A 26,092-nucleotide genomic window follows, 5' to 3' on the forward strand; every position below is an offset into this window, starting at 1 on the left:
GGCTGGTCAGCTGGGAGCTACTCAGTACTAGCCTGCTTGGGAACAGGTGGCTGTGCTTGATTGGACTAGTGAATTCATCCCTCCTGGGACTGGCTTTGATTTGTGTGCACTTTCCTGACCTCCCATGGAATCTCAGTTCTACTTGTCAACTACAGTCCTTGGAGAACTTCTAAGATATCTTGTGGGTCTAACCTCTTTTGAGTCGGAGGACAGAGAATGGTTCCTTGACCTTGACCAGAGCACCACAACAATGATTTCCTCTCAGAGAGTGTCACCACTGGGCTGCTCCTGCACAGGTCACGGATTCCAATTCTTCTCCAGCACAAACTGGCAGTGGCACTATTAGGCTGGCACCAAAAGCAGTCATTTTAGGCCCCAGGAGAGGGAGCTGCCTTCCACGTACATCCCTGTCCTTCCAGATTTAAAGCAGCTGCAGTGTTCAGGTTCCACACTATTTGTCTTGTGGCAAAAGAGAAGGAAATATATAGCCAGACCCTACAACCCTTTTATCAAGTTCAATTAAGAAAAGGTAAAAAAGATAAAGGGTTCTTAGCAGATATGACTGCATGAAGAACAGGTTCTTCGAGAGGCTGTCAAAAGTTAAAATAAACACGGAACCCTCACGGGGAAGAGGCAGCACATATGCTATGACTGAACGTTTCAGAGACAGGTGAACCGGGGGCCATTCTGTATCTTTTACCCCTACTGGTCTATTAATCTACTTGCATTTCCCCAGTTTTTATTGTCAAGGTATTATAAATTAGGAAACTTACAAAAGAGAGTATGTAATCTTCTCTGAAATGGCCTGCAGATATGTCACTGTACTAAATGTGTTTCAGATTTAATGAAGCTTTAATGTCCTTTTTAATTTTGCCTGTTTCTGTATCACCAGGGGTCGGGCAAGGCAATCAGCACTCAAGAGGGTGGTTTGGTTTAAAACTAGGAAAAAACTCATTTGCTTATGAGTTGCACTGTATTTTCTTAATTAAATTTACTGAGTAAAATGGTTTAAGTTCAGCCAACCAATGACCTCTGCATGTAGATTTAGATTTATAAATAGGTTAACAGTTAAAGAAAAAAAAAATCACAACAAAGCAAACAGATTAGGGCTAAGCCAATAGAAATCTTTGCTCTCTTTATCATCTTTACAAAAGAAGCATTTAAATATAGGCTGTTTAAGTCCAGTTAAAGAAAAAAAAGTATGTTGAAAAATGTGGATTCACATAAGTGCCAGCAATTCATCAAACGCTTCTCACACCCTTTCCATTCCCAGGAGTGGACTGGCTTACACTGAGAAAGATTCGGCTTTACTTATTTATTTTTGGTGGTGGCGGTTGGAGATAGAGATGGGGCAGGGAGAGGATTCTATTTAATGTTAAATAAAAAAGTCCATTTTAATCCCAAACATTTAAGATTCAGCAAACTGCTAAATACTCTGTTCCTTGTGGGAGATTTACTATGTAAAAGGCAGAAAAAGAATGCTCTGAAAACACTTACCATTTGGGAATACATTTAAATAACATTAAACCACTAACATTTCACTGTGAAACTAGGACTATTCCTCAGTGTCCTGTTATTGATCTTTGATTTGTCCAACCATAATTTATGAAATATTCTTGAGTTCGTGGCATTTGAGTATGTTTGGATATTCTAACTTAAATAACAAATGTATGTGTGTAGGTATGATCATAACATTTGCCAAATACATAACAATGCACGATAGAAACCTTTGTATATTCACAGTTAGAGTGAAGATTATTTATTTACGAAGCAACAAAAACGGCTTCTGTTGGTAATAAGAGGAATTATCACTAATAAGTCATAAATGATAAAGAGAAAATATACATTGTAGCCAGAAAGTAAATGCAGGACACAGATTCATAATTCAGGATATGTTTTCGGTGATTGCCTCCCACTTAGAACATCAACGATGTGGGAGTAGTTTTAAATTTACAGTTATGCTGAAGAGCACTGAATTTTTTATTCTTAATTTAGGCATATTCTATATTTCTTGGCATAACTGCAAATTGAAAATAAGCATTTTCAATGTAGCCGATGATCTAGCTGAAGGAGGACTTTATAGTCTGAAATGTTCTAAAATTTGTTCTTAATTACCTTGTGTACATTTCACACAACTAAATTTCCATCTAAGGACTTTGCATTTAGATTGTGCATTGCAGTTAACACCTTCATTTTATAGAAATGCAGCAGCTACTTTGGAACATTCAGACACGGGAAACTTTAAAAAATCAGACTTAACTACTGGATTACATAAAATTCCCCAGGTAAGATTTCATCCCAAGACCAATTTTCACAGTCCTAGAGAGAGAGAGAGTTTAAATCAGCTGAAACTATGCTGGTGAAGAACCATAATAAATATTAAATACCTCAAAATCTACCCTAAGATTTTACTTTTCTTCCCATGTATCAATTTCACTGTCCTCTTACTGAATGCTTTAAAAACAATCCCAAGGATATAACAGCAATTTACCAGTGTTAAAGTACTTCGGAGGTTAAAGTGGCAACAAGGAACACAGAAACACAAAGCGTCTTGAAGTAGGGTTTCAATTAAATGTGGAGGATTTAGTAATGCAGGGCCAAAAAAAAAAAAAAAAGAGTTACAAATTAATTTAATCTTCTGCCTATAGTTTGCAGCTGCACTCTAAAGTGTCTAGGGCTTAAGAACAAAGCCTTGAAAGGCCTTGGAGTGAGAAAAGCTTCAATTTTTAATGTATAACGCCATTAGCTGATAACTTGTGGAATCTGCAACCCCTGCGGAGGGGCATAAGTGCGAGTAACAGAGACTGATGAAGTGACATATTTGTTCATGTCTAGAACTATGAGGAAGAGGGTTATTACTAACACTATCAGGCCCAACAGAAATATGCCCTAATAACCTTTGGGACCTTCCACATTATCAGTTCTCACTACATCAAATATATTAAAATCAAAACCTAATTCACTTTAATTAAAGACAATTAGTTTGTTTTACTATTACTGTTTTAACTTATAATATGTTGCAAATTAAAGATGTGATAATAAATATAACGAAAGCATCAAACTGTGCACACCTTTCCACCCGTGCCTGGTGAAATTAGCTCATCACTGGTTTCTATTTAAGGAAATTCAAGGGCACCATCATTAAAAGTGGTGCAGAAACACTGTACTCTAAAAAGAATACAGTGAAACCATGCACGTCTTTCCCTTATTCAATTTTATTCTTTTCACATAACACTTCCCTATAAACTCTTAGGATTTCTTTAACACAAACAGAATTATGGCCCAATGGAGGCACCAGAAGCTTAATTAATTTGCCCAAGGTCATACTGTAGGTTGGTGGCAAAGCTTGTTAGATTACTAGGAACTCTGAGCTCTACAGATGTTTTGGCAATGGCAAAGGACCCTGTCTGCAAAGGCCCCAGAGATTTCTAGTGTAGTGGGTGAACTACGGCAAATAACTCATTATGCCTGTGCAAAAAGGGCCAAGTGCTCCTGAGAGCTTGAAAATATTGCTTTCTTTGTGTGCAAAGAGCCTAAATGTGAGGTTCCCATCAGGAGTGCTTTTTAGTATGTGCCAACATTTTAAAAAGAACTACTCCTACTCGTTCTCACCAGAGTCCACTGATAAAAAGAGCATTTATTTTAACTTAAGGGGACTAAACACAGTAGCACAATGAAATAAATCAGGCAATTCTCCATCACTCAAAAGGTCCTTCATGCTGTCTTACAGATTACTAATAAAAATAATAGAGAAAAGACGTCATTACAAATAAATGTTTCTAATAGTGGGTTGTTTTTTTTTAAATTGGAAATGGGCTTATTACAGTGGACACTTAATGGAGAGAGGGCAACAGTAATTCACAAGTACAATATCCTAACGCTGTTCCTTTAATTGCTTTATTTGTTCCACTGTTAAAAATGATTGCTTGCTGTAGCCTAACCATGAATGCTGAAAAGCATGATACATTGAGGTCTCAACCTGGGCAAACTGTACCTAAACTTACACTTTATTGCAGCTTAGTTCACAATCTTCACCTAATATAGGGTTATATCCCAGTGCAGCAGGAGGATAAATCATCCTGGAATATTACTCCGGCAAAGTTTAGCTGTGACTGGAGCATATGTGCTTTCGAGCCACTGAAGCAAAGGCCCATAAAATACACTAATTACTGGAAGTTATGGTCACTGAGTGATTGATAGCACTCTGCAAGGCAACTTCCTCATTTTCAGCTCTTCTGACGGGGCTCATCCGCCACACAGCAATTATTAATTCATGACCCACCCCTCAGGCACCAGTACCTTTACTTCTAATTCTCCTGCTACCAAACTACTGCTACAGCTGGACACTGTCTTTCTTCATTTTGATGGCTGGGTAAGGATGATAAAAAGTAGATTTCATGCTAAATGCTATTGTTTGAATCTTTAAACGTCGCTTGGTCTTTCTAACCCTGCTGTCCCAGAACTCATAATTCTCCTTCCTCTCCCATAATGCTATTTCACTTGCATTACTTTTTCCCCCTTAAAAACAAGTAGGTATATGTGTGTGTGTGTGTGTATATACATATATGTATATATGTGTGTGTATATGTATGTGTGTTTGTATGTATGTATATATCAATGTAGCTATACTATATTAAACCAAAAACTCTGACTGAATTGTGGTTTTGGTTGAATACTATGGTTTAAATGCAATATATAACTTCATTTGGGCCACAACAAATATGAGCAGCTAACTGATTTTTTTAAAAAGGGGGGGAAACTCCACCATTTAAAGAGACCCACTTTCTCAAAAGCTTTGAAGACACTCTAATCTTTCCAAGATTTCCATTAGTAGCTCCACTCAGAGCGATGCTAATTAAAATATCTGTATACAACTAAATCTCTAGAAAGTCACTTAAAAACAACTGCAAAGATCTCTTTTGATGGTGTTCTGCACACTGAAGAAATTCAGCGAGAGACTCTGTATTAAAGACAAAGTTCAGTCATGATAGATGAAAGCAAACATTCTACTTCTCTAAAAGAAAAATAGATGTTCTTCAACTTTTTGCACACCTCAAAGTGCAATAACTGTGGGTAGTTTCCCTATCTGTAATCTGAGATGGTGTAACAGATAAATAGATGGAACTGTGAGCTACCTATCTGTCTTTCAGGACTTGGTTCAAATTCTTCCTCCTCTTTTGGGAGTTAGTCCCAGAAGACAATTTTGAGGACTAAATTCATTCCACTCCCTGCAGTGCATCACATCCCACACCTGCTGACAGCTCCTAGTGTTCTACATCTTCCTGCGTCTCTAATGCCAGGTAAGTTATAACTTGTTGAAGGACAAACTCTAAGTCATAAACTTTTATATATTCTCCATGACACCAGAAATAGTGCTTTGCAGTAGCTGGACACTAAACCTTTGTTGATTATGATAACACTCCTGATGGCGAGGTCTCCTGGGGCCTGGACAGCCTGGTGGTACATAGCTTGGTTGTTTCTATGCCACAACACTTTAATGAACACTGTATACAAACTCTTTGGTATTAGAGGTTGATAGTCTTAACTAGCAAGGCCCTCTTACACATCACTGCTTAGAATAATCACTTTCACATATTTAAGCATTATGATTAATTTAGGTGGCTTATTTCTTATTAAAGGGTTGTAAGAAGGGAAAAGATTAGAGTTAACTGCTCCCAAATCCATCTCATGTGCTTAATACCCATCTTATATTCACAGTAAGAATTAAGAAACGTTTTTGAGTGAATATTATGGTTTAAAGGTGTCCTCTGTGTCTCCTGACACTGGGCAGCTTTAATCACAACAGTCCTTAGAGACCTAGCTTAGGGGGCAGGTGTCTCCATTTCTAAACTGCTCCTTGGAATCATGCACCTGTGGGTACCTATGAAAACATCAGTGCTAATCGGGTACACAGGGTATAGTCTACTGAGCTCAACTTAGTCTACACTTCTATTTCTAGACATCTGAAAGTCAAGGGAGTATAATCAGGTAATATTCTCATACCTCTGGCTTTTGTATGTGTTGCTGCTCCAAAGACAGAAAAGGGGGTGGGGGGAAGAGGGAGGGAGAGAGAGAGAGAGATGTGTTGATTAGGTGGCCATCCCCACCAACATGCCATGTGTGCAAGTAAAGTCATCTTGGACCTTCCACTCTTAACCACTATCTGACTGTACTCTCACCAGAGGTCCCTATGGATGCTATGTAGAATGGCTGAGTCCTACTAGGATTCCTGACACACAGAATCCAAAGTAAATAAATGGTTGTTATTTAAACCACTCACGTTAGGCAGTTTATTAAGAGAAACAGATAACTGGAACACTTTCTTTGACATTGATATCAGCCCTTCCTTTCATCTGCCCAGTCCTATGTGCTTCTGTCTTACCTCCCTCCCTCCTACTGGTCAGGAAGCTTCTCGGCAATGTCTGTAGCTTACTGCTAACACAGGGTAGCACTACATAATGCTTAGATGGATTCTCACTTACCCACTTTTCTTTTTATTACAGCATAAATATTAAAGCTTAGCTTAATTTTTGCATTTAAAAAAATAAACTAGGCCTTAGTTTCTGAAAAACAAAACAAAACAAAACAAAACACCAATTGTACATTTCAAAATATGGTAAAACTGAACCAGCTACAGGGATAGAGTAGGTAGTAGTCCTGTGAAAGCAGTCTCGGCTGATGAGCAGAGTTACAATAAACCAGTCCTTTCCTTCCTTTAACTTCCTGCTCATTTACATTTATCATTTCTAACTTCTTTTTCAAACTACTTGATCTACTTCTATAGCATAATGGAAGAAGCAGATTTTAATTCAGAGTCAGAATATGTGACTGCTGCCTCTTGGTCTTGAAAATTAGACTTTCTGGCAAAGACCTTTAATTTCTCTGGACCTCAGTTTCCTCATTTGCAAAATGGGAACACTGATGCTCACACAATGGAAAAATCCTGAGTGCCTTAAATTACTGATTTTTCAGTCTTTTCCCATCACAGTGGGGAGCAGCTTAAATGAGATGAGTATCAAATGGCTTTGTTAAGTGTTACGTACACATAAAATGTTATATTGTTATCCTTCTTGTTAGAATGGCACTGAGCAAGATGCCAACAGCTAGGCATGAGGGACGAGCACTAGATTTCACATGAGAAACCCCAGATTCCAGGCTCTTGTATGTAGTACTAGCTGTGTGCTGTAACTGTGGGCACACGTCCTTCCTTCCCTGGACTGAGCTTCCTTCCTGCTAAGAGGAGGGATCTGATTTGACAAGTTCTAAACTGTCTCTTCTAATTAAAAAAAAATTCTAGTCTCTAAATTCAAGATAAGGTTTGTAAAAAAAATTTCTAAGTAAATGCTATAAAAATGTTAAAGTTATTATTATCCACTTCAGAACCAAAGTATGTAATATGGTCTGTAGGGTCTTTTGAGCGTATTTGTAAAGCCAATTCCAGGTCACTGGATTTGGCATGTTGAGAGAATTCTAGGAGCAGTGGTTTTTAGCACTGGGTATCTCAAAGGCAGCAGCAGTGTTTCCGGAATTATCACACTCCTGGAATTTCACAGTTAATAGATATCACTGGGAGACTGGCCCCTTCTTATCTTTTAGATCTCAACTCAAAAGGAACTCCACACCAGTCAGTTACCCCTATGAGAAAATGCTGCTTCTGTCTAACAAGTTATTATTGTCTAGCACCCTTCTTTAAAGTTTAGGCTCCATGAAGGCAGGGATCTTGTGAGAGTCATTCACGCTAATGTCCCCAAGTGACTAGTACAGTACCTGCAACATAAGAACCACTCAATAAAAATTGTCTGAGTAGCTAACAAATAAAAGAATGCATCTTGTCTAACCTTCTATTTGTCTCTTCTACAAAAAATTTTTTTCCTTCAAACAAAACAAAAACCATGAGACAAGTGTTTATTCAGTCAATACTTAAAGGCCTGCAAGGGATGGGCAGTTTTACCCCTAAAGGCAATGATTCCACTTTGAGAGGAGGAAGGGTATAAGGGTCTATCCATTACATAATTCTTTATATTGAATAGAAAACCATGGGATTTTTTGTTGTCGTCAGGTTGAAAAAGTTCAGCCTGCCAGTCACAAAGCAACAGCTTGCCTCTTCTTTGCTGACAATTCTTCAAACATCTGAATATGGGTTGTCAAATGCTTGCTTTGTCTTCTCTTTATTTCTTTATTCTTCATATCAAGACGGTTGATTTAATGTTTTTTTTAAAGTCCATATTGTATGTGTTTGTGTACATATACAATCTGAACATGTGCTGTTGGAAAAACTTTAAAATCAGTCTGAAATCCATCAAAATAATAAAATGCTTAGCTGGGACTGCTAGCACCTGTTCCGTCTTGTTTTGTCAATCTCATGGTTGTTCACCATAGCTGTGAGCACAAAGCAAGCTCCACAATGCTTCATTCAGTGGGGAACTCTTCACTTTGTCTGCCAGTTTCACATTCACTGCAATCACTGACAACCTTGGAAAATGCATGTTTAGGCATGGTAATCTGAGACAGCTGGATCCCTTCACAAACCTTGCAAAGGGCTGAACTAGTCAATCCATCATTTCCCAAAGGTCATTTTAACAGCTCCTTCTTGCAATAAGTTACAAAAAATTTTAGACAAAAAAAAAAAAAAAAAAAAAAAAAAAAGGCAATGGAAAAAATGAAGTTAAGACAGAATTACAGAAAGGGGATACAAGAAATACAATCAGTGACAGAAACTGTTACAGGCTCTTTTTCCCAGCATTCTTCAATGAAGGAAAGGAGGCCCGTGACGGGGATTTCTAGAATCACACTCTTGCCCACTTTCCTATAAAATCTTCCACTCAGATTTTCTTGGTGTTTGGACCCTTTCAGCTTTGATCCTTTTGCCTTTTGATGGTTTTCAGAAGAAACTTATGACCAACAGGTAAGATGTTTCACTAGATGGAGCAGCAGACTGAACATGTTATAATAAGATTCAACTTCTACTCATGATATTGACAATAACTGTACAAAGGAAGAGGAGAAAATATCAGTATTTAAGTGGATCACACCAAATGCCAAGTTTTTATGGTCTAGAGAAGCTGACAGCAGCTGCTCATGGGGCATCCAGAGCCATCCGTCACCCCTCAGCCCAGGTTCCTAATCACCAAGGGCTAGAAAGGCAAACAAAGCCGCAGCTGTAGGCCACTAGGCACAGCTGTGTCTCTGTCTTTTTTTGTAGAGGGGGGAATGGGTTCTTCCGTATATGAATTTAGGAGGCAGGAACCATGTCTAGATAATATTCCGTAACTCCTGTCACCTGGTAAATACCCACTACACAGATGAGGATGTTATTTCAGAGAAGCTTACTTCTCAAAGTAGCTGTGTGGGCTTGTTAAAGTTAAATGAAAGTGTTTATAAAAGAGCTGAGAACACTGAAAAGTGCCTGCTGTCAAAAAAATGTGTTTACTGTCATTGTTTATCATCTGCCTCCCTCATTATACTGTAGGTTAAATAAGAAAAGGGAGCATGCCTATTTTATTTACCACTGTATCTCCAGCACTGAGTAAAGTGTTGAGCACACAAAAGCTGCTCAGTAAGTATGTGAGAAATGAGTTCTAATGTTATTTTCATTATACAGATAAAAAACTTGACAGTTGGAGTGACAAAATGACTTGGCCAAGGTCACAATGACTGTAAATGGTGGTGCCAATATATCTGGTTAATCCGAAGTTTGAGCATTTGAACAGTTCAAGAATGAGGATGACAGTCCTTGAATCTGGAAATGGTATCATAAAAAAATTACATCCTTTTCCTCAAACTTCTCCAGAAACTTCTGTACTGGGCTGGGTGAGCCATGCCACTTTTTCAATACTTTTATTTTCATTTCGTACAACTTTATGTGTTTGTAAAAGCAGAAGATCACACTTCATTTTTTTTGTATCTAATGAGTTATCTGACATCCATTAAATAATATATGTAAAGGCAAAATTTTAAAAAATGAGACATGTTCACAGCTTTTAACAGTTCCATAAGACGATGTAGTTATAGCCTACTATTTCTACTTTTTATGCTAAATTTTCCTTAGGAAAAATTCTATTACTGGTATCAATAGAAATTTTAAAAATTTACTGTTCCTCTCAAAAAACTTTCTCTGGGCCAAAGCATTGATATAGGTCATTTAGAAAAAAAGTTAGGTTTTGTTTTTTTTTGTTTTTGCTGTAGGAATACTAAGAGGAGGGCAATCTCAAATGACATATAAGTATTCCTGTTATAAAATTAAAATGAAAATTAAAATGAAAATTTTCTTTGGTGGTTTCCTTTCCTCTGCTTTCTCTAGTCTTTCTTCCTGAAATTTGTTTTTCCATATGTTAGATTTCCTGACCTGGGTCCCTAATTTTCATTTCTTTTATCTGTTGTTTTTCTCTGAAAGTTCCACTTTTACAACAGCCTGTTCTTGTTTTCTTGGATGCAGTATTTGTTTTACCTCTCTGAGAATATCATATTAATTCATTTGAATTTCTTTCCCCAAGGCCCTTGAAGTTACTTTTTAATTTTATTTTTATTTTAGGTCTCTGTTCTCACCTTAAAGGGCTTCCTCAAATATCTTGCTAAGAGTAAGGCATTAAAAATCGGACTGGGAACATTATGCTCATTGGTGGAGCCTGCAGACTGAGGAGACGCCATCTAGCTGGGCTGTTTCCTTGGGGAACTCCCAATGTCTAAATCTTTAAGGCTTCTTTGTCAGATTTCACTACAGAAAGTCTCTTCCAATATCCTGCCCAAGAGGTAATCTTGGCTGCCAGAGTCCTAAGAACGGGGTGTAGTAAGAAGGTTAGAAGGTCTCAGCTTTTAAAATCCAAACTTCCACTCAATGTGTCTGTGCTCAATAAGGGGATGAAGTCTTCTACACAGTGCCAGGTAGCTCTTACTCTTTTTTTTTTAAAGATTTTATTTATTTTTCTTAGAAAGATGGAAAGGCAGTGAGAAGGGGAGGGAGAAAACACTGATGTGAAAAAGAAAAATCATTTGGTTGCCTCTCATACCTCTCATATGCCCCAGCCAGGGACCAAACCTGAAACCCAGGCATGCGCCCTGACTGGAAATCAAGCGGGCAGCTTTTTGCTTTGTGGGATGACACCCAAGGAAGTCACACCAGTCAGGGCTGGTATCACTTATTTTATTTTCTTCAGTGAAACCCTGTACCCAGTCTTGTGTTAGAGTTGGGGAGAGGCAACTGTCTGCCCTGCTGAGTTAGGCAGAGAATCTGTGGGTCAAACAGAGTAACTGTGTCTCAAGCCGACTTTAAAACAAAATAAGGTCCCACATTCACTTCTAGGTCCAGATATCTGGTATCATCAATTCCTGAGACTTCTGGGTGTTCTGCAGTAAATCAGGGCTTCTTATTTTCTTCACTGCTGGCTTAGGATTTCAGTTTCTCAGCTCTGTTACACTGTATACTGTTGTTCATCTGTTTCCCCACATCCAAAATTTGGTTGCTCTTGTCTCCTTTCCATTTGGCTTTGCCTTTATGATATTGTGCTTTAAAAAACTCCTTCATGGTTATTTTTATGGGAGTTAAGGTGAGAATGAAAGCTAAGGCATGCATTCCATGCTTTCACCAAATCTGTAGTTTTTTTTGAACCAAGTATAAGCATTTCAAAAGGCAATCCATGTTAAAGAGGGGGATAATGGCTTAATTTTCTCATTGTGACCTTTGTCTAGAAGCTCTGAAGTAAGTTTCCACGTAAAAATCAGGCAACAGGCCCTGACTAATGTGGCTCAGTGGACTGAGTGTCAGCCTGTGAACCAAAAGGTTGCTGGTTCGATTCCCAGTCAGGGCACATGCCTGGTTTGCGGGCTGGGTCCTCAGTTGGGGGCATGTGAGAGGCAACTGATTGTTGTTTCTCTCACACATGGAGTTTTCTCTCCCTCCCTTCCCTTCTCTCTAAAATAAGTAAATAAAAGATGCGGCAACAGGCCCACAAGATTAGACGACTTATCCAAGGATCTGTAGTTTATACTGGCAGAGGTGACAGCTGAATCTAGGTCTTATACTTTGGGAAATAGAAAGCCCCTTTTCATTTACAAAACATTTGTGATCTACTTAGCAAATATTTATGAGTGTTTATGTTAAAGGCTCCTTTAAAACCATTATAAAAGCATGAAAAAAAGACTAAGCCAAAAGATTTTTTTGAATTTATACCCACTAGGGCAGTGCAATTGTGCTAGAGACTGTAGGAGATTTTGAGAGAATCCATTTGAATCCTATCATAAGGAACTATGAGGTAATTATAATACAAAGTGGAAAATCCACGTGCCACAAGGAAGACGTAGATGAAGGTCAGAAGAAAATATTATTTTTGGCTGAATGATCAGAGTTGGACTCATGAAGTATGGGTATTTCAATCTTAAAGAGATGTAAAAAAATGATATTCCATGTACAGTGAACAGCACTGTAGTTATTCCATGGATTTATTTTTAATTTGGTAAAGGTAATTCTAAAATTCACAGGAAAAACTCTGTGTCGAAATAAGAGAACCCACAGAAATCTTCAGAAGATGGTGTTACTTTGATGACAATGACCTTTTCTGGCTCCCTGAGTATATTCTTCACCTATCTAAAGATATTTTCTAAGCCATGGGCCTTGCTTTCATCATTTAACACATCATTCAAACCACTTCAATAAAACAGGGATCATGATGAAGAGGGGTCTCAGAGGACTAGATGACACTCCAATTAACCAAACACATCGAGCTGGATTGTTCTATGTCTTGGACTCGAGAGACTGTCAGAGAGAGGCGGCAAACAAAGGCGGAAAGAGCAAGGACCCAACTGAAAAGAGCAAAATACATGTGCTAAAGAAGGGGCTTTCCCTGTGACTCCTGCGGAAAAGGCTGTCAGGTTATTTACTGCCAATCTTAACAGGGTTTATAGTAACCCACCAGATAGAATCACACGCCAGAACGTGAACTTGTAGAGCATACTAAGAACATTACAGGACTGGCCTTGTGCCTTTTTAAATGTATATGCATCGTCCTGGGTACTGCAAATGCAAGGCTGGAGAAGGGTGTACTATTCACCTATATTTGACCCAAGAAGGGCCAACTAAAGATCTAGCTTTTACAAATATGACTGTTTTCCTCCCACCTACAGATTTATGTTGTGACTCAAATGACACAAAAATACACATGGAATAACTAACCAGTGAAAAACAACAGTGGGACTCCCTCTTCAAGACACTGTGGGATAAGAAAGAAGCACTGGGCTGCCCGTGAAATTAAGATATTGTGCCCTAAAATGTTTTCGGTATTGCCCACCCTTAGGAATTAAATAAAATCCTCAAACTTGGTAAAACAAAGCAATTACTGTGTACCAAACTCATTTTCATTTTAAAGTTTAGCTTTGAAGTCTTGAGTAGCAACCAGCAGGGTGAATAGACCAAGTCAACTGAATCATTACGATCTTTCTAGAAGAGTCAAAAATTCTGGGGGCAGGATTAATCCTCCCAGTTTGTACTACTTCAAGAATTTTGTACCCTTGTTAGTGGGTCTTGCTTCTTTTTTCTTTTTCATTTCCATACTAATTCTGTCATGAAGATTCAAGGAAAATGTTCAAGTCCACTTGGGTTCTTGTCCCTGTTACAAAGTGAGCCCACCAAACTCCCTACATGGCGATGACCTTTAGGTTACATAACTAATCCACACGAGGAGAGTGACAACACATTTAAAGATCTGAGTTGAAAACCATAAGCCAAAAACACAGAAAGGGGCCAAACTCTTCCATGTTCTAGTCAAGCTGAATAATCTCATTTTTTCCCTTCTGAAGGGTAATTTCCATTTTCATACTACTTCGGCCAACCTCAAATATTACACGCAGCTGACAAGATTCTGGAAGAGACCCACTTTATCTTACAGAGGGATCCTGAACTGAGGAGATGGGGCAGTTCTGTCCCTAGATAAAAGATAGTCCGAGTCTGATATTATAGAATCTTTGCTTAAGGCACAAATGTACCTGTCTGTGACTTTTTAAATGGCACATTTTAGTGGCATGTAGCATCATCTTTTATGAAAGAGTGTGGCGAGAGGCCTTGTTATGACTCCCCATGGGGACAGTGACGGCACATTAACAAGGGAAGGGGCAGTATAAGGCAGATAAGCAGGGCGTGAACCTCGTGACAGCAGGGGTTTAAAACAATGAAGGCAACCTTCTGACCCTGCATCTCCAAACCTCAGGGATGGGTCATGAGCTCAAGAAATTGCAGGGGAGGGGGTTGGGGGGTGCTAGGTGGAGGTAGAAAACTCTAGTTCCCATTTTGTCTCTTTCATTCTTGTGCAATTTCAGGAAAACTCCTTTGCTCAGTTTCCTATAGTTTTATCCCATTTATTCTTTATCGCTAGCACCTTAAGGAATAAACTGATTGAGTTAAAGCGCTTGGAGGAAGGCATCCACACAAATAGGCAGTAAAATGGCCTACCTGAGACCTGCATATTTTGGTAAGTGATCTCTCCTAAAGAGTTTACGGACATCCACCTTACAGTGTGCTGGGGATGGGGAGGGGCTCCTCCATCTTTTCCTTCTTTCTCCCAGTGGCAAACTCCCCTCAAGACCAACCCAACTCAGCTGTCAACTTCTTTGAGAAGCACCTCACCCACCCACCATCTAGGACTCAGAGTCCTTCCTATACGTTTTCCTGAAGACCTCATCACACTGTTCTGGGTGTTAGGTGTCTGTCTTCTCTGCCAGAGGCAGGCTTTTGTCAGCTTTGCGTGCACCACTCTCCAGGGCCTGGCACAAGATAATTGCTAAAATAATAATTACTGAATGAATAACAGTTTCTGTTTTTCAGAATGCAAACACAGGAAGAGAATTTTTCTTTTAAAAGTGGAGATAAGAAGCCCCAGTAGCCTAATGGATAAGGCATTGGCCACCTAAAAGTGGAGATAAACAGGCCCCGGCCAGGTATCTGTTGGCTGGAGCATTTTCCCGATAGGCCAAGGTTGTGGGTTCGATTCCTGGTCAGGGCACATACAAGAATCAACCAGTGAATCCATGGATGGGTGGAACAGCAAATGTTTTCTGTCTTTTTCCTCTTACTCCACCCCTCACCCAATGCAGCTCCATGAGAGTTTAGTCTGGAGTGTCCACTCACCACTATATCTGCATTGCCTATCAGCAGGCATAGCAGAACCTCGATATATGGAAGAGAACTGTGGAAGGAAGGAATGGTGCATATTTATACACGCTCTAACTTTTAAATCTATCAGTTATGCTCTCACAGTACTGCTATGCCTTTGCATATTGCTCCTTGCTAGGGCACCCCACTGTTTATGCCATGCAGCAGCTTAAAGGGAGACAATAGCAGACTGCTGAGAGTCGTCGGGAAAGGGGCTTAAGAGGTCATTCCTTTACAGATAAAGAAGCTGAGGCCCAAATGAGGCTTGCACAGGGCCCCTAGAAAACCAGCAGTAAAGCTGGAACTGCTATCGGGGTCTTCCAATCTAGGATTCTTATCTCTATATCATGCAACTTCACATTTGTGCCACACTCTATCTGGTCATTTATTAAATACATTCAGTGACAATGATTTAAAACATGCAAAGGGAAATTACATAACTGAAAGGCCTGAGCCCCACGTATTAAAGGCGCTAGTTTCCCCCTAAACGGGCTAACTGAACAATCCCATCAGTATTCTGCTGGGAGACGTGGTTTTGCGCGCTGGTCCATCATTACGGCTAACCAATAAGCTGATGCACACATATCGAATTTCCTCTTAGATGCCCTTTTATGAAGAAGTAGAAGAATATGGTTTAATAAACACTGACTACTTTATTTTTTTTCTCTCTTTCCATTGTGCCGGTGAATTGAGTCTGAAGATATTTCCTTACAAATTCAGCGCATTTGTGCATTACAAAAATCACAGAAAAAGTACTTGAACCAAAAAATAAAAGCATGTTTTAAAAAGGCCTCCTTTATCTGAGTCAATGTATGTGAGAAACAATTCTTGAAGCACTTATGAGTACGCACACTCTATAATACTGTAATTCACATTGATCCAGGTGTTCTTCTAATATAAACTACATGCATTTCCTTATAGATCAAGGGTCACGGTACAGAAACCCTAGCACAGAATTCTAGTGGGGCTACAGGTAGCATACTAAGATAAAGTCCATTCTAAATACAGCTGTAAAAAGTAAAGTATTAAATTGTGTTAAAAACAAACCCATTATCCTCTCCTGGATCTATCGTACCCGTCTGCAACATATGACATGACTATATTGGAATGAGATGGCCCTTTTTCTTTCTACACAACCATATACAACTTACACATCCAAATGAGTATGGTTGTACTCTTTAAAGTAATCACCTTGGGAAGTTATATATGCATTCCAACCAGGTTACCATCCCAGAGAATTTTTCTGAACTCTCTCTTTAAGAACACAGGTTCTCCAGATTTGTGGAACATGTTAATAATGCAGATTCTTAGAGAGGTGAACTAAACTTGTCTTGGATGGAGTCTGGGAAGCTGTATTTTTAAGAAGCACTCTAGATTAACTTTTATACAGGTGAGCTGTGAGAAATAGCACTTCAGAGTAGTTGGTTCACAAGCCATGTGAGGATATCGAAATTATGACTTTAAACTCTATGTACACATATGTATACCTAACAGGAGATTTTAATTTTTTCATCTGGGGAAACAAAAAACATTACTCAGGGCAAGATTGGGTGAATAGGGAGGGTTGGGCATGGAAGTCATGATGTTTTTGGTCAAAAACTGATGAAAACTCAGCACAGTGTGGGCAAGTCCGCTTGTAAATTGATCACCCATCATGAAATGGGAAAACTCCTTGAAAGAGTCTTCGAAAAAAAAATTCACTGAAGCTGAATACAGCCTCTCACAACACCACCAGCTGGAACACTGCTACAGATGGGTTCTTAGAACACTCATCTAGGGGGGCAAGCCTGTACTACAAGGGGCCTGCCCTCTAGAAGATAATTCCATTTTTTTGGTCCCCCCCCTTATTATTACAGATATACATAGAAACATATATTTACAAACAACCTACCTCCATGAAAGAGATTCCTAAGCTCCATACATCAGAATGGATTCCATACTGCTCCCCTGAAATTCTTTCAGGCTGGAAGAAGACAGAAGGGAGCTTGTGAGTTGATGTAAGCTCCTCCAGGAGTCACGCACACTAACTTGAGCTCAGCCAAGGCAAGGGGCCAGCAACATATGCATGGCACTTTATGAAAAACAAAGCAATGTTATATGATATGTATATTACGTAGATAATATATAGAAATCATATAGATTACATATAATGATGATCTCACTGAATCCTCACAAATTCCCTGTGAGGAAAACCTTATCTTTATTTTACAGGTGAAAAAAATACAGATTCAATTTAGTGAAGTCATTTGGGCAAAGTCCTAGGCTGGGGAATGAACGAAGACTTGAACCCAGGTCCTCTCCCTCCAAATCTAGTCTTAGTTATGGAGTGACAAATTATACACCATTACATGTTATCAATTATTTGCATTTTGAGGGATGGGTCTGGATCACTAGAAATTCTTTCATTTTAAATCTTCTATCTTTTAATCCGGAAATATTTTCAAACTTTAGGAAAGTTGAAAGATTAAGATGAATACAAAGATCATCCAAATTTCCCTTGCCCAGATTCCCCTGTTTAACATTTTATTCCATGTATCAGGATGTCTGTTGATATGAATGAACAGTTTGAATGGTCCATGTGGGACTCTAGGTCCTCCATTCAAGATGTGTAGCAAATACCCGGTCTAGAAAGTCAGTACATGCACAGTCTCGACTTCAAAAGAATGATTTCGTACTGAAGTGGGTGCTGCCTGCCTGATCTCTCTGTCCCACCAGGGTTTGGCATTCAGTAGGGTACTTCACAGAGGTCTTTTGAATGACCACAAGAACAAATGAATAAGTCGCACAGTGTGGAATGGTTGCCTAAGGTTACAGAGCTAAGCTGGGCAGGGCTGGGATCATAACCCACATCTCCTGGACCCCCCAGGCCAGCACTGTATTCTTTGTACCACCCCTGGAGTTTCTGGCAGCCGCCATAGTCAGCATCCTTCAGAGGATCTCATGCAAGTCCTTTAATAGTAACTGGGGTCAGGGTCGGCCTGCTCTCCTGGAGATGGAGGAAGCGGGCATCCGCCATTCACCAGCAAGAGCCACACCAGGGGTGTGGAGATGTGGGTCAGATTCTCTCAGGTGATCTGGTACAGTCCTGCCTCTTGGGGAATCAGCTTAGCAGGGACCCAAAACTTTGTAGCTGCCTTCCCACTCCTACCTACCAGGCTACCTCAATGTACTTACTGCCTTCTCCTGGGACCACTTTCCATAAAATTACATAAAACCCTGCCCTGAGGTAGCAAGATGGATTGTCTTATTTCCCTTCCTTTATTTATTTCTTTAATTTGTAAAACCCCTTTCCTATCAAAACTAATTCTTCCCAAGGGCCATGGATCATGTGACCATTTCTCCCAGCTGTTAATAGACATGGTCATTCCAATCCCTTAACACTTTTTCCTTTATGTCCTAATGCCCCACACTCATCATTTCTCAAGTTTCTTGTTCATATATAAATGAACCCATTATCCAATTTTTGCGAGTTCAGTAGATACTAGGATGTGTACATATGGAATTGGCCAGCTGGTTACAGGAGTAACACCACCATCATCATCATCATCACCAAAATCAACAATATCTTCGTGCATTTATTAAAGAATTTCCATGTGCCAGGCATTGTTTCAAATGCTTTTCATGCATGTCTTACTTCAGATTCATAAACGCATATATTAGATTGGTACTATTATCATCTCCCTTTAACAGATGAGAAAAATGGGGCACAGAGAGGTTTAATTTACAGCCACAATATAGGATAGTAATAGCTGTCATTTAATGACCACCTAGTACAATGTGTGCCTGACACTGAACTAGATACTTTGCATACTCTATACTTCATAAAAATCTGCCAAAATTACTTATATTGCCCTTATTTTACAGATGTAAAAACTGAGACTTAGTAAATTAACTGACTTGCCAAAGTCTAGAGCTATGGATTGGCATTAAATGTATTGCTCAGGAACACAGCCAGGATTCACAGCCAGGTATGTCTGACTGCAATATCAGCGTTCTTTCCAGTGTGCCAAACTGCCCGAGAGCTAGGAGTCAGAAAAGCCACACACTAGTATGGATCTAGTTGGTATTTCTCAAAATGCAGTCTTCGGACTAGCCATCATAGAACTGCCTGAGGTGCTTATTACAAATACCTCCTGAATCAGAATCTCTGGGGTGGCTCTGGGGATCTTCATTTTAAAAAATAATTTCTCTGGGTGATTCTTTGGTACACTCAGCTCCAGTCACTAAATATTTTCAGGCTCCCTGCAGAGGCAATGACCTACCTTCCTCTTCCCTGCTTAGTGAATGTTTCTCTTATGGGCCCTATTCAAGGGCCACCTTTTTTTAGTGAAAACTTCCTGTACTCCTCAGGGAGCATTACAAATTCCTGCCTCTGTACTTCATTAAAAAGTTGTTCATAACTTTAATGGTAATCTGTTACACTATGTTGTAACCATCCATTTACTAGTCTGTTTCTCTTAAGAGGCAAAGAGAATGTCATAGCTAGTATCATGCTTGGCACATGGCTGGTGCACAATCAATGTGTGCTGATTGAAGGCATGCATTACATGCTTACTGCACATTTCATTTTAAGTATGAACTAATTACTACTCTATGTTCCCTGGAGTGTTCTGCTAATGTAACTTCCCTACATATTACCATTGAGAACTTCTGGCAAACATGAAAGTCCTAAAATCCTCTAGAATTGTTAAAGAAATAACCAAATGTTGCCTTTCTCTTTGTCTCTTCTTCCTTTCCTTTCCTTCCTTCAGTCCACTAGTTGACAGTTATCAATATATAGTACTTCAGGCAGAGTACAGACAAAAAAAAGAAAAAAAGTGGAACCCACACACAAAATATTTTGGCAGGACCAACAGTAATATTAAACACATTCATAACATTTGCTCACTGAACTACCAAACAAGTGCAATCTGTTAGCTGAAAATAAAGCATAGAAAAATTAAATTAAAAAAGAAAAAAAGTGATAATGGTCACAGATATCAGGTGGCAAATAACAGAACTCCTTAAGGACAAGATTCTGACAACCTCTCGGTGGAGACATTACTCTTACAGTAAGCTAACAAAACAAGATTACTGTTGTGATGCGGCACTTAAGTACAGTGCTCAGCAAAATCAGCTCTCCAGTTCTCTCCTAAACAATTCATACAGACGGCAGGGACTGGGCAATGCGCTTAGTTCCCTGGATCTGACACAGCCAAAGTCAAGTCCCAGTACATCCTGGATTTATGAGGCCAGGACTTGATGGCCTGAGGCTGGAAAATTCAAAGCTGTTCTCACACTTGAAGCCAAGGTGGCCTGCTCTGTCTCTCCCCTTTAAAGCAAAGCAAACCCAACTACCAGATACGACACTACTGGTAGAAGATCTGTGATGGACGCTTCGCAGTTAGCAAGCTAAAGCTGGGTTACTTTCTGAGGTGGAAAGCTAAATAATAGGGAAAATACAATTCTCATCAGAAGTGCCTCTGCCCTGAAGTTTCGGTGTCCAGGTAAAAATACCCTGGTCTGTTTTTCCCAATAATAGTAAGGAGTTGTGACAAAATACAAAGCAGAGTTTACAGAGGATCTTAAAGGACAGTGGCTCTCAGCTGGCATATGTACTCTGCTCCTTACAGCTACCCTCTGTGACCTGGCATTTACCCATGACCCATATTTAGTTAACTCATTTCAAAATTGCCTCTATTTACACACAATGCCCCAGGGTTTACTTGCCACAAGCAGGAAGATACCAAGGCACACCCCTTATCTCTTCTGATACAGGAACTGCTGTTTCATTAAGCTACTCAGAAAATTTTGAAAATACTTTCGGTTAGTATAAAATCAAAATATGTATCAAACTATGGGGATTTTTTTTAAGGCCGAAAAGATCCCTGCATGGGTAGCAGGGCACACTGGTTAAATGAGAGTTCTGAAGTCAGACTGCTGCTGTAACACAATCTGTCTTTCAGTTCACTAATTCGCTCTTCTGCTATGTCCAATGTGCTGCCAAATATAAGATTTAAATTTTTATCTAGTTATTTTCTTTGGGACTTCCTCAAATCTACTATGCCACTTTGAATTTGTGGTCTGAAGTCTGTGTGCAGCTATTTCTTCTGTCTACTGCTCCTGCTGGTTCTCCTTCATGTTGCTTTGTTCCCTTGTGTGCCTGGTTTTCTTTGACTAATTGCTTGAGCTTACTCTTGAAAAAAAAATACTGAAGAGGTTCTCTGAGGCCTAAGATGGGAATGTCCGCCTCAAACCAAGCTCTAAGCATGATGCAACCTCCTTTTCCAACTCAGGTCACATACACAAATACCCAGGGTGCAAATCCGTGCCAGTGAGTCTATGGCTACAACTTCCCCCTTTTCTTTTTTAGCCTGCTTTTCTACTTCTAAGAAGACTTCTCTTCCATTCCCTGGGACTGGGAGAGGAGAGGCAGCTTTAGCTCTGGTTTGCTCTCACACTAAGGGCAAGTCCTTAAGGCTTCCAGCATTACATGGGAAAGACCCTCTGCCTTACGGTGCAGCTGTGGTACAGGAAAATGCCCTCCAGAATAAGTAGCTTTGGTGCTCCAGTATTACGTTTTCTCCTCTATTGCAGGATTCCATGTGAAAATTCAGTACATCTGAGACAGTTTAAAAAATTATTTTAACTAACACTTTCAGAAGAAAAGTTGGTCCAAATAACCTAACCTCTAATACAAGAAACTGGAAGCTGGTGTCCTAATTAAATCTTGACCCTCAAGTGCTCGCCAACTCAGACTCTGGGTAACTCCACCTTTGGTTTCCTCATCTGCAAAACAACAGTCATAATAACATGTATTCCTCATGGATCTGTGTGAAGATTAAATGCATCCATATGATGTGCTTGATTCAGTATGTGTCACGTGGGAAGCTCAGTAAATGTCAGCCTCTTCCAATAATCACCACTGCCACTACCATCACTGCATGAGCATGGCCAATAGAGTTGGATTATGTAATGTGTACAGGAGGTTTTATTTGGGTAAAGGTAATTTCTAAGGATGGAAAGAGCCTGGGTAGAAAAAATTGTTCTGGAGATTTAAAAGGTCATTTAGATTGACTTTCTGATCCCAAGAAACAAATATTTGGGTAAAATGTTTTTTACCAAACTTAAATTATTCATAAAAAAGGCAAACTTTTACATACAATTTAAAAATTACAATAAGCAAATCACACTGACTGAACCAATGGGTTACAGTTTTAGAGACTTCTTTCTTTAAAACAAGTAATATTTTTAGCAGTTAGAATGTATGAAAATGGTTTAATTTAATAAAAGCCCCCAAAGCCTTCTGGATCTCTTCTGTAATCCTTCTCAATGAAATCTTTTCAAAATGTAGTTGAAAACTCTTCTCACTTTGGATTGAAATATCTAGAATCTAGCCATCTGCCTCTGAAGGCAATGTGCCCTTGAATATACCACTTCACTGCCCAGGCCTCAGTCTCCTCATCATTCAATGACTCTCCTACCTGGTCACTGCCTAATGTGCCCACGTGTTGTTACTATTATGATTTTTTAATGCTTCAGGATCTTAGAAGAGCCTCCCTGTCTTTTTTCTAATTATCATTTTCTTGTATCTTACACTTCAGATTATAGGAGAATGAAGTAAACTTATCTGCACATGAAGGACTATTTCTTTGGTTTATTTTCTTTTCAATGTTTGAGCAGCGTAGCTATCTGTAGCTGAGTAATTTGGGGATCTTCTATACCCTATAATGAAAGTAAGATACTTAATATGAAAAAAATGGTTTGCTTATAATTAGTGAACAAGTCATATTTGAAATGCAGTATTTATGAATTTATTCATTTAGCACTCTATGAGGGTTTGGATATAGAGAATGAGCAGAGTAAATCTTGCCCCTGTGAAGATCATAATTTAGATTTAGAGCAACACAGAAATTATTTAGATATATAGTGAGAAGCACAGCAGTAAAGAGTTTAGTCTCTGGAGTCTGATGGGTAAGTCACTTAATTTCTCTATCCCTTGATTTCTTCATCTGTAAAATGAGAATATTATCTACCTCATAGGGCTGTTGTGAGGATTTAAAAAAGTTAATATATGTAAGAGCAATGGCACATAGTATAAATTGTTGCTATTATTTTGCTATTATCGTCACTGTATAAAAGTATGCATAAATTATAAAGTGAGGGCAATGGATGTAAAATGAGGGCATTACATCAGATGACCTCTAATTATGTATATCCACAATTTATTATTTGTCCTCTACCCTACTTCTTCACCCCACCCATGACACATACCCTTCTATTTCTGAGTCATTGCTCATCTTTCCACGGTGATCTCTCCCTTACAAGTGCCATTTTCACATACTGCTGGAATCATCAAATTCATACATTGTATGCCTCTTATCTTCTAAATGTATTTTTGGTATAACTTAAATCTTTCTTATGTCGCACGTAATACGGCCATATGTAATACCATGTTCCTATTTTGCTCATGCCGTATGTGGATTACAGAGTGGTTTCACTGTACCTAACAGCAAAGAAGGTGCTTAATGAATATTGGTTGACTCACTTAAATTACTCAGTTTCAGATACAGCTTTCACTGGAATAGATCAGAGCTTCGCAAATTTTTTCTGTAAAGGGCCAGATACTAAATATTTGTCACGTTGTGGGCCATGTGGTCTTCGCTGCAACTGTCACAACTATTCCACTTCACCACTGGAGGGCTAAAGCTGCCATAAACAATTTGTAAACAAGTGGGTATGGCTGTGTTCTAATAAAACTTGCGTTTTTTAATTTAATTTTTTTATTTTGAAACACTTATTGATTCACAAATAGTCAAAAAGATATATGCAGTATACAGGGAGGTTTTTTTTTTTTAATAGGTATACAGACCGAATTTATTAGTTGATTTACAGGGTAACAATTATTCTTTTTTTCCTTTCTAATTATTTATTTATTTATTCTCAAATAGATTTGTCTCTGCCTACCCCCCCTATATTATATTGTATTATATACAATATATAATTGTATTGTATGGTAGTACTATAATACAATATCACAACCAGGAAATTGATGCTGGTACAATTTATAGAGTTTATTCAGATTTCCCTGGTTTTACACATACTCATATGTGTGCTTGTTTGTACAGTACTGTGTAATCTTTTAGTCTTATTTTGAGAGAGAGAGAGAGGGAGAGAGAGATCAATTTGCTGTTCTCCTTATTTATGCATCCATTGGTTGATTCCTGTGTGTGTCCTGATGGGGGGCTGAACCTGCAATCTTGGTGTATTGGAATGAGACTCTAACCAACTGAGCTACCCCGCAAGGGCAGTGTTAGAACTCTCTTTACAAAAAACAGGCAGTGAGCTGAATTTGGCCTGAGAGCTGTATGTAGTTCACTGATGCTTAGAAGAGATTCTTACGTAGAACTCAAAGTTACAAAATAGATCAGCTAAAATGAGAACCAACTGTGGTTTAAAAAAAAAAGAAAAAAAGCCCAATTCTTCTCTCTCATGAGACTGTCAGCAGAGAGAAGGCAGGGATAAATACCCATAACAGAAGAATAAATATTTCTATCTCCCCCCACTTCTTAATCACTGATCTCACACCAGCTAGGAAAGTACGTGGCTAACAGGAACCTGCTGAACTGAGTGAAGCCCACTATCAGGCTATCACTCTTTGCTTCCTAAGTATCTTAAGTGTCCTACAGCTTGCACTAAAAAGTTGATGACTAGAATTCACTCACCCAAGAAGTGAAGCAAAGCAATTTTAGCTTTGCCAATCTGAGCTAACATTTCATAAGTTTAATCCTCACATTTCATTAACAGATGGGCGCATCACATTCATCCATAAACAAAAATGAAAAAAAGTAATTTCTTTAATATACACCTGGGAAAGACAATTGTGATGTGAATTTGTACATTCAAATGTAGTGCAATTTAATTATTAGAGCAATTTAAAACTACTAAGAACATGATGGGTATTTCATTTACAGTTATTTCATTGATAGTTTTTTGTACTTTAAATCACAGTATTCCAAATTCTTTCAAAGACTGAAATTGTGGCATTTGGCAGGGTTTTGTTAATTATAAAGGTGGCTCACCAATTTCAGCTAACCTGGTAAAGCCAGGAGGATGATTAAGTTTTATAAAAACAGAATGACTTCAGAGGTTTCTATATATATGTTATATATATGTATATATATATTATATATATATTTCACATTATCTAGAAAAATGAGACTTTTTTTTTTAAATACAAGACAAAAATGAACTATTCTGGTATCTCAATTTAAAAAAAATGCTCACTACAGTTCTCAGAATAACATCCAGAGTTCCATCCATATTAAGATCTTGTTATCAAGATAATATGTGAACAAAGATTACTGAGAATAAAATCTAGGGTTCCTTCCATACTAACACTTTAACTTTATGATATATAAGAAAAGACTACTGGAAATGAAATGGGCTGTATGAATAAATATAAAACCCTCAATTAAAAAAAACACCAAAACCTTAGGATGTTAAAACAAAACTTTGCTCCAAAAATGATACTAGATAAACTTCCTGCCTGTCCTTCCCCCAACCCCCAACTCTGTGGCTGTGGAAATCAATAAACAAAATCATTTTTATGGACACAAATAACTTCCTCTCTTGAAAGGTATGAAAAAGGTCAAAGCCAAGTCCACTTTGGTCCTTGAAATAGTTCCATGTGTCTAGTTTTTATTCTTGGTAAATTTATTTCAGTGGAACTAAATAAGTTATCTTACAGTAAGCATGAACTCAACAAATAAATAGAATATAGATGTATAAGTCCTAAATAGAGCTGCCTGCTAAACCATTACATTCAGAGATCCATAAGGAAGAGTTGGTCACATCCATAATTTAATTTTGATCTGGTGACAAAGTATGTTTGTATTCCTGGAAAAAACAACCAATCTTATTGACTGACAATTTGGTATACTGGAGGGTTAATTAAATAAGCAGTGTGGTAAAGTA

At 38.6% G+C, this 26,092-nt stretch overlaps 1 protein-coding gene across 7 annotated transcripts in view; it reads right to left on the reverse strand.

Moving 5' to 3' along the window:
- MAP2K5 (mitogen-activated protein kinase kinase 5) overlaps positions 1-26,092 on the reverse strand; it is a 249,028-nt gene that overhangs the window by 79,807 nt on the left and 143,129 nt on the right. For all 7 annotated transcript variants that reach the window (XM_054565240.1, XM_054565238.1, XM_054565237.1 and 4 more), the window contains exon 16: positions 17,028-17,099. In XM_054565240.1, the coding sequence (XP_054421215.1) occupies positions 17,028-17,099 (72 nt within the window). The remainder of the gene's footprint in view (positions 1-17,027; positions 17,100-26,092) is intronic.

This window comes from Pteronotus mesoamericanus, unplaced genomic scaffold, assembly GCF_021234165.1.
Source record: "Pteronotus mesoamericanus isolate MK-2021 breed Mesoamerican mustached bat unplaced genomic scaffold, CSHL_Meso_final contig_164, whole genome shotgun sequence".
Classification (NCBI taxonomy): domain Eukaryota; kingdom Metazoa; phylum Chordata; class Mammalia; order Chiroptera; family Mormoopidae; genus Pteronotus; species Pteronotus mesoamericanus.